The 16,329-nt window shown below is 31.0% G+C and overlaps 2 protein-coding genes across 2 annotated transcripts; one reads left to right on the forward strand and one right to left on the reverse strand.

Annotated features, from left to right (window-relative positions):
* Positions 1-182: 182 nt before the first annotated feature.
* Positions 183-4,262, reverse strand: LOC111292862 (protein LIKE COV 2-like). The gene is made up of 7 exons (XM_022885469.2): positions 4,052-4,262; positions 2,738-2,790; positions 2,533-2,642; positions 1,840-2,007; positions 1,554-1,651; positions 963-1,089; positions 183-656 (listed from the first exon to the last, which is right to left on the reverse strand). Exons 1-7 carry the CDS (start codon positions 4,166-4,168, stop codon positions 556-558), a joined length of 774 nt encoding a protein of 257 aa, XP_022741204.1. The 5' UTR covers positions 4,169-4,262; the 3' UTR covers positions 183-555.
* Positions 4,263-6,037: 1,775 nt separating this feature from the next.
* LOC149516325 (ribonucleoside-diphosphate reductase large subunit) lies at positions 6,038-10,790 on the forward strand. The gene is made up of 17 exons (XM_089766351.1): positions 6,038-6,330; positions 6,405-6,466; positions 6,559-6,646; positions 7,175-7,438; positions 7,545-7,785; positions 7,876-7,952; positions 8,044-8,214; positions 8,304-8,396; positions 8,495-8,644; positions 8,735-8,821; positions 8,989-9,153; positions 9,240-9,359; positions 9,484-9,686; positions 9,771-9,920; positions 10,035-10,182; positions 10,299-10,382; positions 10,482-10,790. The coding sequence occupies exons 1-17, from the start codon at positions 6,103-6,105 to the stop codon at positions 10,572-10,574; spliced, it is 2,424 nt and encodes an 807-aa protein (XP_089622477.1). The 5' UTR covers positions 6,038-6,102; the 3' UTR covers positions 10,575-10,790.
* Positions 10,791-16,329: the final 5,539 nt, after the last annotated feature.

The raw sequence follows: 16,329 nt of genomic DNA on the forward strand, positions 1-16,329 counted from the left end.
GAACAAAATATTATCATCATTCATGTAATCAATTAATAAAATTTATATTCTTAACTCTATTCAATCGCTTTATCTTTATTTCTTATTTTTCATTCATGATTTTTATTGCACAATTTATTTAATTTTATAAAGGGTTTTTTTTTTTAATCATGTAAAGATAGTTGAGAAGGTGGCTTTAAGTATAGAACGAAAAATATATTTAAAATTGAAATATCAATGGTAAAATCTCTTGTACATATGGTGAATATATGATTATAGTTAGAAGGAGAAATACACTGTTGATACATCAGCTCTCTTAGATGAGCTTAACACAAAGATTTGAGAGATAGAACCGATATTTAAGACATACGTTCTCCGTCAGAGTGTTGTCTTTTGATAAAATTATTGATGCAGTAAAGAAATACAATAACAGCGGTGATAATCAAAGCTACTATTTATGTAATTATGTAAGTGCTGACGATGATAATTGCTGTCAACAAAGAATATTTTCACGCTGGAACTTAAGTGAATGAAAACAATTATAGAGCTACCTGATATTCCTCTTCTGTATATGTATTACGTCATTCTGTTCAATGGGAATCTTTCTTTCTGCCGATCAACCCTTTCTTGAGGAGAAATTACTTGTGGCATTGTCATACCTCCGGAAACGATGATCTCTGCATTATCACCAATAATTAAGAATAATGAATATACATAGTTGAAAATAAAGTAGAGATTGATTGTTCATTATTGGAAAGCTGGAGTACTACTGCACAAGTTGTTTAAACCATGTTATGCAAGAAATTATGGATAGGTATCAATTGATTTTTGTACATTGCTATTACTCAGATTTGGTATCCTAGCAAATTTTGGATAGCTTTGTTTTTTGTCATGTTCATTCTTGCACATGAAATCAACAAGGTTAGATCAACTACAAGCATATGGGTCTTGGCATAAATCAACAAGAAAAATAGAGAAAATACCTATGCCTTCTCGGATCGACAGATTGGGCCTTATGATCTCTTTGGAGTTCACCAGGAATATATCACCAATGTAAAGATGGTTTGTTGGGACAAAAACACTGCATAGCTCTTCGTCCTCATTTTCTCTCTACACAATCAACAAGCAGAACTACTAAAGGAACTTGTACGCAAAAAACAAAAATTACAGAAAGGAGCATTTTGCTATTTACATGCCTCAAAAAATATGACAAAGAGCAGTGTTTATTCAGGGATCTCGTAGAACAATCGGCATGTTATAATCATCCCAGTAGAGCTAGCACTATATCATCAAAGCTCATCTTGATAGAGCATTCCATGAGAGAACATAAAAAAACACCCATGGATAGTTACCATAGAGACCTTCCCATGCCAATTTGTTTTGCAGAGCATATCAAGTCTTGTTTACCATAAGAAAAGCCTTAATCATATTCTTTGTTAAATCAATTAGACAGGCATATAAGAGGCAAATTTAAGTTTAAGTGGCCATTTAATGATCACATGGGAAGCTTATATGGAATACATGGAAAAGCAGTGTATGTTGGCAAAACAAGAGATAAAATATTAAAATAGTACCTGAAGGATGACAGTGGATGTAATAAAGCCAAATGCATATTCACCAACACGTGGATGACGAATGATAGCCACCTCCTTAAATGCTGTTGTATTTTGATCTACAGGGACAAAGATAAAATCATTGTATGATTGAATCAAAGTCATCTAGTAACTATTCTTTCATGCCAATAAAACAGTATATCTTGGCTTATGAAAACATGTAAAAATAATTTTGTTGATGCAAATCACTTATTGAACTAAATTTATGACAAAAATCAGAATATCAGAGTAGTTAATTAGGTATAACCTGGAGATATAGCAGCACTAATTTGTTTCGAGGCTGAGTATATATGCCTAACAAAGGGCATTCGCTTTATAACCCATTCTCCCACTGAGAAAACAGCAGCTCCCAACCATGATGAAACAAAAACACCAACAAAGAAGACAAAGAGCAAAGATGTGATAAATCCCAGTCCTGCAAAAAGTAATCACAGCTCAGACAATCATTGCTTAGAGCATAAAAATCTCCAAAGAGATCAACATAAAATGCAAGAATGAAGATAAATAAAAGTTTTTGTCGATGAAGCAGTATGTCGTGGCATGTACATATAATAATCATTCCAAATTGATCACAAAATTTACAAACTAAAAATTTATACAAATCATAAACGCTTCAGATGATATTCAGAAAAAGGAAAAAGATGTCAATTTTTGAAACCCTCAGGCTACAACTTCTAGAAGCAATGTTCACTATGAAGTTAAAAACCTCAATTGCAATCTTGAGTGCTATCCTTCCTTGAATTTCCTTACAGAACATTATATGATGATCTGCTGATTTCAATTTTTGCAGTAAACATACATTTTTAAGTTATGAATAAATTTTGGAATTTGATGATAGATAAGCATGGTTAACTAGTGATAATAGGAAGCAAGAACTTATAAACTTAGCCATACTTGACTCATCAAACATCGAAGCCATGTGTAGTACAGTTAAACTTACCAAATATGTCAATGCCAAGTTGTTCATATAATGGACTGAAGAAACCGTCAACAAACTGAATAAACCACCAAGTAATGAAAAATGTAACTGCCACAGGAAAAAGGACCACACTGCCATTTTGCATGTCAACACACCATTAGGCTGGAAATATCAAATAATATAATGAAGGACTGAGGACAATTTGGGAAATATAAAAGCTTAATACCATCCAGTCATGAACTTCTTTGACACCCAACTCTGGAGGACAAAACAACAAGCCTGAAAAATCATTAAAACACAAATGCTCAGACTTGAAAATAAAATCGCAAGTATTTCTCACATTATCAACACAAAATATTTATTCTAAAAAAATGCTCTAATTGCTCCCATACTTTCTAAGACTTTATTGAAACTAGCACATAATTATTCTTTTTTATATGGTGCAAACATAGTTACTTTAAAACCACTAAAGTAGTCAAAATCTGAACCGTTCCTACTAATGACTTGAAAATATTTAAATTCCTTTAAAAATAGAGTGCTTGAATTTCCATAAAGTATTTCAACATTAGAAATGTCAAATTAGTTTAACCAAGAAATGTATAAACCATAAACTTTATATTGGAAGCACTCCATTGTACAAGTCATTCAAGGTGTGTTTGGTACATAAGATTATAATAGAATAGGAATAAGATGATATTATGATTAGTATTAGATTAAATAATGTCATATTATCTTGTGTTTGATATATGCAAGAATTAAGATAAGATAATTTATTTATTGGTCAAAATTATCCTTCCTCAAAGTTTATATAATTTAAATTATTGATGTAATTTTTAAAGGTATAATCAAACATATAAATTCAATCCCATAAATTAAAAATAATCCTTTTCACTGTGAGAAAATTGAATCATCCTATGCCAAGAGGACAATTAATCCTCATTATAATCTTATTCCTTTCTTTAGATACAACCCAAACATAATATAAAATGATTATTATCCTACCTTATCCATCATCACATGCATCAAATATGACCTCAAATTCTTAGTATTTTAGACAAAAAAGGATCATTCAAATTCTAAGCCACAAACATTTATCCTAAGCACTTTCATTCTCCCAATACACCGCTGTTGATTAGTTTTCCACAGTAAAAAGACCAGCCAACTTCATCAGCGCATCAAGATTTTCCCTCTTAAAGGTTAAAGCCAGACGGTCGAGCATTCAAAAACAACAAATTTTCTGGATATAACAGGGGATCCAACCAGTTGACAGCAATTAAACATAGTGAAGAAGAGATTATGAAAAATCTTTAGCGGTATTTGACCATTTTCCTTTTCTGCACTCAATTTTTCGTTAGTCACAAAGTACATTATTTCCAAAGCTTCAATTACAATTGCATTTGGATTAATAATTTCAAGATAAGTCAAAGAACAAAGATCTGAAAACTCGGTGTGAAATTGGTCGATTATTGAGGGAAGTCAAAGCTAAATTTTAAAAGCGCATAAAAAAATGGGGGCGGGGGGGTAAAAGGGCGAACTGGACCTTGCGACTGGAGGAATTGGGGGAGCTAGGTGGAGACTTAGCCGGATCTTCGGGATCGACACCACCATTTTCGGCTTGGCTCAGTGGAATCGACGTTGATTCTTTCTCTTCCGCCATTGGCTTTTCTTCTTTTCCAGTGAGAAAAAATCTTGACTAAGAGGGATGTGGGAAGATGCAAGTTAGAATGTGAGAGAAAATGAAGGGATTTTGATTTTTAAGTGTTACTGTAATTACTAAATTTAATTTAATTTAATTATGAAGCTTGGACAATAAGGAAAAAAATATGATTGGATAGGAATTCGGGGTCAAAGCCAATTTTGCATCCTTAAGAAATGTCACGTGGCGCGCGGGTTTGGGTTCGGCTTAGGTTTCTCCCTCGCAAAGCAAGTAATATTTGGTGGCGGTATCACGGTTCGGTGTTAATAAAGATTTTTTTTTTTAGTTTTTAATTTATTTTTAAATTCTCTATTTTATTATATATTTGATTAAAAATAATGTTATATTTTTTAAAATTTATAATTTTTAAATATTAATTATAATAATATGTCAATTAATTTAAAAAATAATTGACATAACAATTTCTTCATCAGTAATAAAAATTTTAAAATAATAATATTTTTAAAATAATATTAATTAGTTATTATAGACATTCATTGATAGAACCGTGTAACCTTACTTTTGTCAAATCCACTTCAATCGGCCCTCCTAATGATTTTAAAATTGTTATTTTACTGTGGATATTATTTTTGTAATGTATAAAATCCACGTACAAAATTTTTTTATGCAAGTAAATTTTAAATTAATATCTTTAGTTTAAAATATAAATAATTAAATAATAAAAAATTTATTGTAACCAAATTTGACCAAAAGTTTTCATAAAAGTTCAACAACTAAACCTACCGCTTCCATTTCAATTTAAGTAGAGCGCATGAAGCTATTAATTGCAATTTGTACTGCAAACCAGGTGATCCCTAACCCTAACTTAAACGGGTTCAAAAACCCGCCAATAAAAAAGAAGCGCGCAGTCCAAGATTCACTTTCTCCACATCTAAATTGTCTCCCAAAGAAATTGCTAGAAATCAAAAGTTAAATGAATAATTAATAAAAGGGTTAAATATAAAAATATTTTTTAATTTTTTAATTTTTTATAATTTCAATATTTGAATAAATAAAATTATTAATTTAATATTTTTTTATTTTATTATCATATTAATATTTTAAATTAATACTATTATTTTATTAATTAACGTGACATTATATTTAATAAAATATTGATATGTATTAAAAAATTTAAAAATTTTTTAAAAATTTTAAAAATTTATACAAAATTCATAAAAATTAAATTTAAATATTTTAAAATTTTACTAATGTGTTAATTGATAATATAAGATTAATTGAATTTTGTGACACTTGTTAAGATTTTATTGGAAGATAATATTAAGTTAATAAATTAATTAATTAATTTTAAATATCAAAATGAATGATAAAATAAAAATTATAATATTAAATTAATAATTTTATTTTTTAAAATATTAAATTAATAAAAAATATAAAATTAGGTTGATTTTTATATTTAACCCTTAATTAAACAAACATCAAATCAGATCTGAGCTCAGTCGGGACGGCTTTCCTTTGAATCTTCTTTCGTACTCTTTACTTTTTAAAAAAAAGAAAGTATAAAAGGATTAAAACGTGGACCCCACTCACCAGCTCTTCTCCCATCACCCGCCACCCACGCGACAACAACAACTCAAACACGAACAAACGCGCACTCAAAACTTAAAAGAACCAAAAAAAGCCATTCAAGTTCAACACTCCCAACCTAATCCATCCATTTTTGGCGGGAAATTTTCAAAAAATCCCAAACGCAATGCAAAAAACGAGGGAAACCCAAGAAAAAATCAAAACCCAAACCCCCAAAATTTAAAACCTTTGTAGGTTTTCCCCCTCCTTATATAAAGTTCGCTTGGGGTTGCTCATTTTTCCGCAAGCAGTGAAACCTGTTCGACGAAATTTCGTAGAGAGGGTGCCAAGAAAGAAAGGGTTTAACAATGTATGTGATTAAGAGAAACGGGAAGCAAGAGGCGGTCCATTTTGATAAGATAACGGCGAGGTTGAAGAAGCTGAGCTATGGACTTAGCATCGACCACTGCGATCCGGTGCTCGTGGCTCAGAAGGTCTGCGCTGGTGTTTACAAAGGGGTTACTACTAGCCAGCTTGATGAGTTGGCTGCTGAAACCGCCGCCGCTATGACAGCTAACCACCCCGATTATGCTTCCGTAAGTTTCTCTTTAAAGAAAAATAATTTTCAAAACATGCGTAAATTTTTACTGATTAAAATGTGTAATTGCAGTTGGCGGCGAGAATTGTTGTTTCTAATTTACATAAAAACACTAAGAAATCATTCTCTGAGACGTAAGTGCCTTTAATTTAAAGTAGTAATGCTTGTTTCTTTGTTGGGAGAGCGACAATTGACGTTTTGATAACGGGTGGTTGATAAATTGTAGGATTCAAATCATGTATAATCATTTCAATGAGAGATCTGGACTGAAGGCTCCTTTGATTGCTGATGATGTGTATGAGATCATCATGAAGGTATTATAAGTATCCTCCCCTTTTTTATGGTTGTTGCTTTTGACGTTTGTTGAAATGTCTAGTTTGAATCATGTTACACTTTATAGCTAGTCTATGATTCAATTTCTTCTTTTAATTAATGCCAAAATTGTGTTGGTCGTTCAAAATCTTGGCATGTTTATGGAATTGGAATTATGGAAATGGAAGTGATCCAATTGTAATATATTGATATTGTGTATCTAGCTTATGGCATTTGATGGTGATTGTGCAAACATCATGGCCATACAAAATCCATATGGTCTAGTAATCCCCTAATTCCTATGTACGTGAATGTGGTTACATAATTGTGAAAAATAGACTGTTTGAATTTGTTGATTATTTGTTTGTTCAATTGTTAGCTTTCTTTTTGTAGATCTTTTTTCTTCAGTTTTAATGCCTTTAAGTTATTGGTATTTGTAATCTTTCTTTACGTATTTTTCTCTTTTAAATTCCTTTTATCTGTAATGGGTTATATATAAAATTTAATTTTATTAATTGTTTTTGTTTTAGAATGCTGCTTGGTTGGATAGTGAGATCATATATGATCGGGATTTTGACTATGATTACTTTGGCTTCAAAACCCTTGAGAGGTCCTACCTCTTGAAAGTTCAAGGGAAGGTTATAGAAAGGCCTCAACACATGTTAATGAGGGTCGCTGTTGGAATTCATAAGGATGACATTGATTCTGCTATAAGAACTTATCACATGATGTCTCAAAGATGGTTCACTCATGCTTCTCCCACGCTTTTCAATGCTGGAACTCCAAGGCCTCAAGTATGTTTTTGTGTACAAACATGAGATTAAGTTCCTCAGCTTTAATGCCATTGTTTGTTAAATTCTTTTGCTTACATGTCTAGTTCTTTGACTTGTGTTCTGGCAGTTGAGCAGCTGTTTCTTGTTGTGTATGAAAGATGATAGTATTGAAGGAATATATGATACTTTAAAGGAGTGTGCTGTTATCAGCAAATCAGCTGGAGGGATTGGTGTCTCAGTTCACAATATTCGAGCCACAGGCAGTTATATTCGTGGAACAAATGGTACGTCTAATGGCATTGTCCCAATGTTGCGGGTGTTCAATGACACTGCTCGTTATGTTGATCAAGGAGGCGGGAAAAGGAAGGGTATGCCCAAATTGTTGTACTTTCCTATATTATGTTTTGTGACAATGTTTGATTATCCTTTTATTAAAGTGATGTTTTTGATGCATTTAGGTGCCTTTGCTGTATACTTGGAGCCATGGCATGCTGATGTTTTTGAGTTTTTGGACCTTAGGAAGAACCATGGAAAGGTTATTTTATATAGTCTGAATTTGTTTGCATGAGCTATATTATTTGTTAATTTTTATTATATCCAATAATGTGTTAGTTTTGCTGTTGTAGGAAGAGCACCGTGCTCGTGATCTATTTTATGCTCTTTGGGTGCCTGATCTTTTTATGCAAAGAGTCCAGAGTAATGGGCAATGGTCATTATTCTGTCCTAATGAGGCTCCAGGCCTGGCAGATTGTTGGGGTGAAAAATTTGAGAAGCTTTATATTCATTATGAAAGAGAGGTTAATACTGTTGTACCTTTTGTTAATGGTTGCATATTTTTCTCTCAACTAAAATTCAGTTACTAAAAGTTCTTCTGTTTAATATTTAGGGCAAGGCAAAGAAGGTTGTCCAAGCACAGAACCTGTGGTTTGAGATCCTGAAATCACAAATAGAAACTGGGACCCCTTACATGCTATTTAAGGTGATTTGTGCAACCAAGCTTTATATTTTGTGGTGTATTTATGTTCTCTGATGAGTATTATGATCTCAACTCTTTGTTTCCCCTCACTTTTGTTTTAGGATACTTGCAATAGAAAAAGCAACCAGCAAAATCTTGGCACCATCAAATCTTCAAATTTGTGCACTGAGATAATTGAGTACACAAGTCCAACAGAAACTGCTGTTTGCAATCTGGCATCTATTGCACTACCAAGATATGTGAGGGAAAAGGTAGGTGATACATAGTGCTTAAGTTGCACATGGTTGCTCTCTCTTGGGTCTGTCGCTAATGCATTTAACCTTTTTAACTTTTTACTTCAGGGGGTTCCACTGGATTCTCATCCATCTAAGCTTGTTGGGAGTAGGGGTTCTCAGAATAGATATTTTGATTTTGACAAACTGGCAGAGGTTTGATTCTTTACCTTGCAAATGCACTCATCCATCTAACTGTAGATGGGGTACCATCCATCTAGCATATCTTTGTGATGGTATAGATGTATTTGTATTGTTGTGTGATGTCTCTTTTAATATTATTAATAATGATTGTGTTTTCCTTTCTTGGGCTGTTGTGATAGGTTACTGAAATTGTTACAAGAAATCTTAACAAAATAATTGATGTTAATTACTACCCTGTTGAAACTGCCAAAAGATCAAATTTGCGTCACAGACCAATTGGTATTGGGGTTCAGGGGCTTGCAGACACATTCATCTTACTAGGCATGGCCTTTGATTCACCTGAGGTATATTTGATCACAAATATATTGATTTGATATGCTTTTTAACGTGAAATAGTTTTGTTTAATAGCTTACTGGCTTTTAATTTCAGGCTCAACAGCTGAACAAGGACATATTTGAGACCATATACTATCATGCTCTAAAAGCTTCTTCTGATATAGCTGAGAGAGAAGGCCCCTATGAGACATATGATGGGAGTCCTGTTAGTAAGGTATGTAATTTTGATAATTCTTTGAAATGGATGCAAGCATCTTGGTTATTCAATGTGATTCCAATGTATTAATAAATTCTCATTTCTTTCTGATCCGTTTTGCTCGTTGTCTGTTAAATTGCAGGGTATTCTTCAGCCAGACATGTGGAATGTTACTTCTTCAGACCGTTGGAATTGGAATGCTCTTAGGGACAAGATAGCTAAGAATGGAGTGAGAAATTCACTTTTGCTAGCACCTATGCCAACTGCTTCAACTAGCCAGATTCTTGGAAATAATGAGTGCTTTGAGCCATATACCTCCAATATCTATAGTCGCAGAGTTCTGAGGTTTGTCCTAGCTTCTTGTTAAGCATCTCCTTCCATTCATTCGTTATCCATTGCTTAAAATGTATTTTTTCTGTTTATCTCCAGTGGAGAGTTTGTAGTGGTGAATAAGCATCTTCTTCATGACTTAACGGAGATGGGTCTTTGGTCTCCTGTTATTAAGAACAACATAATAAATGAGGATGGTTCTGTTCAGAATATTCCAGAAATACCTCATGAACTGAAAGCAATTTACAGGTATGAATTGCTGTTTTCTCCATGGCTTTCCTCTCAAACCCCCAGGCGCTTATTTGTTTCATTTATTACTTTTTTTAGTGAAGCTACGGTTTACTTATCTTTTTAATTTACCAGGACTGTTTGGGAAATCAAGCAAAAAACATTGGTTGATATGGCTGTTGATCGTGGATGCTACATAGACCAGAGCCAAAGCTTAAATATACATATGGATCAACCTAATTTTGGAAAACTGACTTCCTTACACTTCTATGCCTGGTCTAAGGTATTAAAACATTGGTTTTTATTGTGATCAAGCAAATGTAAATGCCAGTGGTCTCTGGTTGCATGACAATTTACTGATCCATGGTTTCTATTCATGTCCTTGATTATATATAATAGGGTTTGAAGACAGGTATGTATTATCTAAGATCTCGTGCTGCAGCTGATGCAATCAAATTCACGGTTGATACTTCCATGCTTAAGGTAATGAATACGGATTTGTGTTGAAGTTACATCACCCTTTCCAATGTCATTTAATTTGCGAATCCTATTGATTAAAATTTGTTATTTCTGGTAATATAGGAAAAGCCAAAGGTAGAAAATGATGATACAAAAATGGCACAAATGGTATGTTCCCTAACAAATCGTGAAGAGTGCATGGCTTGTGGGAGCTGAGGTTAGAACTTAAAAGTGAAGCAGCTGCAGCAGCTTCGAAGGACTAGAATTGGTTTCTTTTAAAAGTTTTGGGAGTGTGCAAGCAAGGAAATTGAGGGAGTTAATTTCTATGTACAGTTATGCAATTCAGATTATCAATGGCAGTTGTGTTGAAACTTGCTTAATGTGGATTATAAACTGGTAGTCTTCCATGAAAGTAAGAAACATTGCTTGAAACTTGATGCATGGAAAGAATCTGATTGACTGACTGAATTTCAATAATTTGTCTGAACATGAATTATAAGCACTGCACCATTTATTGACACCGAGTAACCAATAGCGTCACCAAAAAACATTGAGCCCAAGGGATTAACCAAGTAGTGCAATTTGGGCTCCTTGTTAACATTGAAAGAGTAGAACCAAAGCTTTAATGGGCTATAGGGTCGCCTGTATCGTCTTGCTACACGTAATATATCCAACTCAAACCCAATAGTTTGGGCTAAAATTCTTCTTCAGTTGGGGTCCGATTATCGGTGGGCTAAGCATTCGGGCCAAATGAGAAACGACGCCGTTACTTATTCTCTCCGTCAACTCTTTTTTCAAAAAAAAAGGTCTTACAGACTACGTTTTGCTTCCTCTCTCTGCAATAAATCTACCCAAAAAAATGGAAAATAAAGCAAAATCCAAGAAAAAGAACAAGAAAGATCAGAGTTAGAAAAAAAAAAGTATTTTCTTTTTTTTATTTTAATTTTTTCTTTAAATATACAAGGAGAAGCTGGAAGAAGATCGGATTGCCAGCAAAGCCATCGTTTAGCGGGAATAATTGGGTCGTTGATGCTTCACATTGCCAAGGATGTTCTCCTCGGTTCACATTGCCAAGGACCTTGAAGCCCATGTAGCTCCACCCAAAACGATGAAGTCATGTCATTCAGGCTATAAATGGGCTTCACCCAAACCCTTGAACCACAATTTGTCACTCTAATGCTTGGGGTGTGATGAAGAATGTTTAAAATCAAATTTTTGTTGAATATTTAGATGTTGATTATTGCAATTAGTTCAACAAGTATATGTATTTCTGTATTCAAAAACTGAAGTTTGAATCTCCTTTCCCCAAAATAAATAATAAAAAAAATGTTAACTGTCCATTGTACGATCCATTGTTGAAGTTTTTAGCCCTCACATTCTCATGTCAAACTCTTTATATTATATGAATGATGGTCAAACAAAGGTTAGTTGAAAAAAATAGTTCTTCGTAATAAACAAAATTGTATGGGAAGAATTGACCACACAATCCGCAATTAATATAACATATAAACTTTTAGTTTTAGTTGAATTTTGAGCTGTTGCACTTCAAACTTCATGTTTACTTTTAGGAAAAGAAGGGTTTTATTTTAATCTTCTTTTGACAATTATAGAAGCACAAATGGTGTGTTAGCCACTGCTTTTTGCCTTTTTTTTATTAAAAAAAAACTAAGAAACTACAAATCGGTTAGCATTCAATATTCATAATCTTATTTTATTTCAAAATAGAACATGTTTAATTTTCTTGGTCAAATCTGCCAAGTGCCGTAATCAAGCAAATTATTATTTTTTTTTTTGTTTTAGCCTTTAGGTGGTTTGTACAGCTTTTTTGGAATTTTAAGTTATTAAATTCATGTCATTTGTGATTGATCCATCCATTAAATGACTCTTAATTTAATAGTTAAAACAAATTTTTATTTTGAAAATTTTAAGTTTGAATCTCAAAATTAATAAAATAAATTTTGTAAAATAAAAAAAATTATTATGTAATTTAATATCAAATATATATTAAAATAAATAAAAAAAAGAACTCTCCAATCGAATAGCATCGTTTATATATCATTGGTAAAGAATGCATTAAAAATGGAGGCAAGAGACCGATAGGATAACGGTCATGAGAGGGAATTATCGTCCAAATACATTTCTTAACCATGGGGGTGGGCACTGACTTACAGCACCTACCGTGAGTTTGACGCTTTGTTTAAGGCAGAGAACGAGGGAAACTTTAGCAAACTTTAGCATGTGCCAAAATCTAAGACCATGGCCATGCCCAATCATATTCCTACATCCATGTGCTGCTGGATTTATAATATAAAACACGATATAATGACATAATATAAAAATAATATAATTTAAAATTTTAACAAAAATTATATATAAATTTATTAAATTTAAAATATATATTTCATATTTTTATATCGATATAAATTATTAATATTTTACAATATACAAATAAATAAATTATCAGATCAAATATGATTTACGATTGAATTTTATCATATTTATCTAAAGATGACAATGAATCAAGTTAATGTGAGTTTTTGCTCATTCTAAACTCGATTCGATTTTATATACACAATATTTATATCCAACCCAACTCTATTTTTTTTATTATTTTTTGTACTTGAACTCAAATTAATTTGATATTATATAAAATTATATCCAATTTAATCTGATTTAAAATTAATAAAATATTTTTTAATATAAATATTAATATATATAAATAAATAAATAATTTTATATATATCAAGTTGAATTAGGGTGAGTTTGTCCAAGCCCGTTCTCAAAATTTTTTTACTACTATTTTATTTAATTCGATTAGATTAGTTTCAAATTTTAATTAAAAAAATTAATTTTAAAAAATTAAAACAAATCGAAATTCACTATATATGAATGGGATTATCATCTCTATTCTTGCCGATCCATACTGTAACTATTGACTAACTTCAATTCCCAGACTTGTTCAAGTAACTTTTAAGATCAAATATTGGGCGGCCAGCCATGTAACTCTGGAGCTTGGAAATTAATTTTCAATTCTAACTAAACTAACTTCATTTCGTTGAAAACTAAACATTTCTCTTTAAAGAAAACAATCAACTAACAAAAGTTGGTCAAAATGTTAAAAAGGCAAAGAATGAAGAAATAAACCAGGCGCCAAAATCAAAGACCAAGTCATATATATGAATCGATTCTACCGTCCCCAGTCGCCTCCCCATATTGTTGGAACTAAATGCAATTTCCAGACTTAGTTCAAGTAACTTTTAAGGTCAAAGTTTGCCGGCCACAACTAATTAGCAAGTTCAATCTCATTAAAAAAAAAAAAAAGCCAATTACCAAAGAAAAAGTGTACTGTTAGTTAAACTAATATACATTTGCTTCGACAAAATGTGATGAACATGGAACAAATTAGTCTTTTCCACTAAATTTTGTTAATTTTAAAGCAAACGGTTTTTTTTATTTTGGCGGCATTCAACTTTGTCTCTGTCCGGCTCTCATGTCATTTTCTTGGCTATAGTTATAGGCTTTCCGAGGATGGGGATCTATCTTAGGATGTGATATATATATATATATATATATATATATATATATATATATATATATACGAGTGTCTTTTTTTAATCTTAATTAAGAATAAAATTTTTCTGATCGCGAATTTCAAAATTTTGAAATTATAAGAAAAAAATGATTTGAATAAAGATAAGAAATATTTTTATATTTACGCTTTAATACTCAAATAAAAAATTAAAATTAAAAAGATTGAAAAAAAATTAGAAAAAGTGAGTTTAAATTTATAATACATGGATGATGTAACTTAATTAAGGTGATAGTGTATTTATAAGATTAATTCAAAAAATAAAAAATATTTTTAATTATTTGTTGATGGTATTCGATAAAAAAATAACCAATTTATTCCTTAAACCCAAAATTGCCCCTAAAAAATTTGTCGTTGCCTTCTTGAGATTTTGTTTCAACATTGATCGAAAAGCTTTTTTTTTTTTTTTTTAATTCTTATAAAAATTCATGTCAAATTGAAAGTCGTCATAGGGAGATATTCAACTTTCATCCTCAAAATTGAAATATATATATATATATATATAATTTTGGATATTCTGATGGATATTTCAAATGGACGTGACTTGACAAGAACAGTTTTATACTATAAAACAAAAACAAATCCATAGCAAGCAAACGTTGATTTCGTTTTGCTTTTTCTTTCTTAAAGCGAAAGCCATCACAGCCATATAGCAAGTTGACAACATGTATACTGTATTATATTGAGACGTATAAAGGTTCTTCGACTGTGACAACGTTTTGGTTTTCTGAAGTTTTTTTTTTTTTGTATTTTTTTCCACGCCTCTTCGAAAAGTCTTCTCTAGATATTATTTTATTTATGGCTGTTTTCTTTTTGCCCATCCATTGTTTAAACTTTGACTTTGACTTGCCTCGTAGATCTTCTTGGGTAGTCAAGGTACCTAGTAAGGTATTTAATTATCCAAATACAACCAATCAATCAAATTGATTAAAAGATTTAATAAACTTAAAAGATTTTTTAAATGATTTGGATTTTAAGGTAAGAGGTAAGGAGTGTGATTGAATTAATTTGAGTTTATAAGATGTCAAATCAAGCTTGGTTTGATAAAAATTTCAAGATTTGAGCTTAATTTAAGCTCAATCAATTTTTTATTTTAGTTTAAATTCGATAAAAGTCGTTGAGTTACTTAAACTTGATGCAATTAAGTTTGATTATCCTAAATTTATATAAGAGCTCAAGCTCACACTTGAATTACATTTTCAAGGGTAAAAATTTAAATATAACTTTTAAATAGTAAATAAAGATTAGTTCAAATTTACACATATAATAAAAAAAATTCAAAAACACAATAAAAATCGTGAGTTACTCAATCCAGTATTAAAAAACACGAATTGCACTTGTTACTTAGTAGTTCCATAATGATTAATGAATGATTCAAATTTAAGTATTCATTCAATAATCTATATATAATAGCTTTCTAATTTTTTCCAATTTTTAAAATATTTATTTAAATAATCTATATACCTTTCTGATATTTGAAAATTTTCTCTTAAAAAAACAATATACTCATGCTAATTTATTGAAATAAAAAAATATAAAGTTTCAAAAAGTATAAAAAAATAATAATAATTAAAATAATAATCATATTTAAGAAAAAAAAGAAAGAAAGGGCAAACTAACCTCAAAATACTATCCCCTTAAAAAAAAACTATAGAAAAATGTTATTTTAGGATAAAAGAGAAATAAAAAAATTACTTCTACCGACTTAAAATTGAGTTGATCACATGGAACAAATTAGTCTTTTCTACTAAATTTTGTTAACTGTAAAGCAAACGGTTTTTTTTTATTATTATTTTTATTTTGGACTCGTTCAACTTTCTCTATTTAGCTTGGACATCAAAAAATATATATACCATCAATTAAATTGAAAAAAAAAATAGAGGTATTCCTATTTATGAGTTATGACAAAATGAAATAGGATTTTGGATATTCTAGTGTATATTTTAAATGGATGTGACTTGACCGAGAACAGTTTTATACTATAAAACAAAAAGAAATCCATCGCAAACTTTGATTTTATTTTGCTTCTTCTTTCTTTCTTAAGGCCGAAGCTAGTACCGCCAGTTAGCAAGTTGACAACATGTTTAATGTATGAAGCTAGTACTGCCAGATAGCAAGTTGACAACATGTTTAATGTATTACATTGAAATATAAAAAGGTTCTTCGACTCTTATGTCGTGGCGTTTGCTATTTCAACCTTCTTCAATTCTTTATCTTCAAAAACTCTTTTCAATTTTTTTGGTTTTGTTTTTTTTTCTTTTTTTTGCACCGTTCTTCATGAAGTCTTCTCTAGATATTATTTTATTTATGGTTGTTTTCTTTTTGCCCATCCATTGTTTAAACTTTGACTTTGACTTACCTTTTAAAATTTATTGGATAACC

This window comes from Durio zibethinus, chromosome 10 (assembly GCF_047325235.1).
Source record: "Durio zibethinus cultivar Kanyao isolate XHJ-2024 chromosome 10, ASM4732523v1, whole genome shotgun sequence".
NCBI classification, from domain to species: domain Eukaryota; kingdom Viridiplantae; phylum Streptophyta; class Magnoliopsida; order Malvales; family Malvaceae; genus Durio; species Durio zibethinus.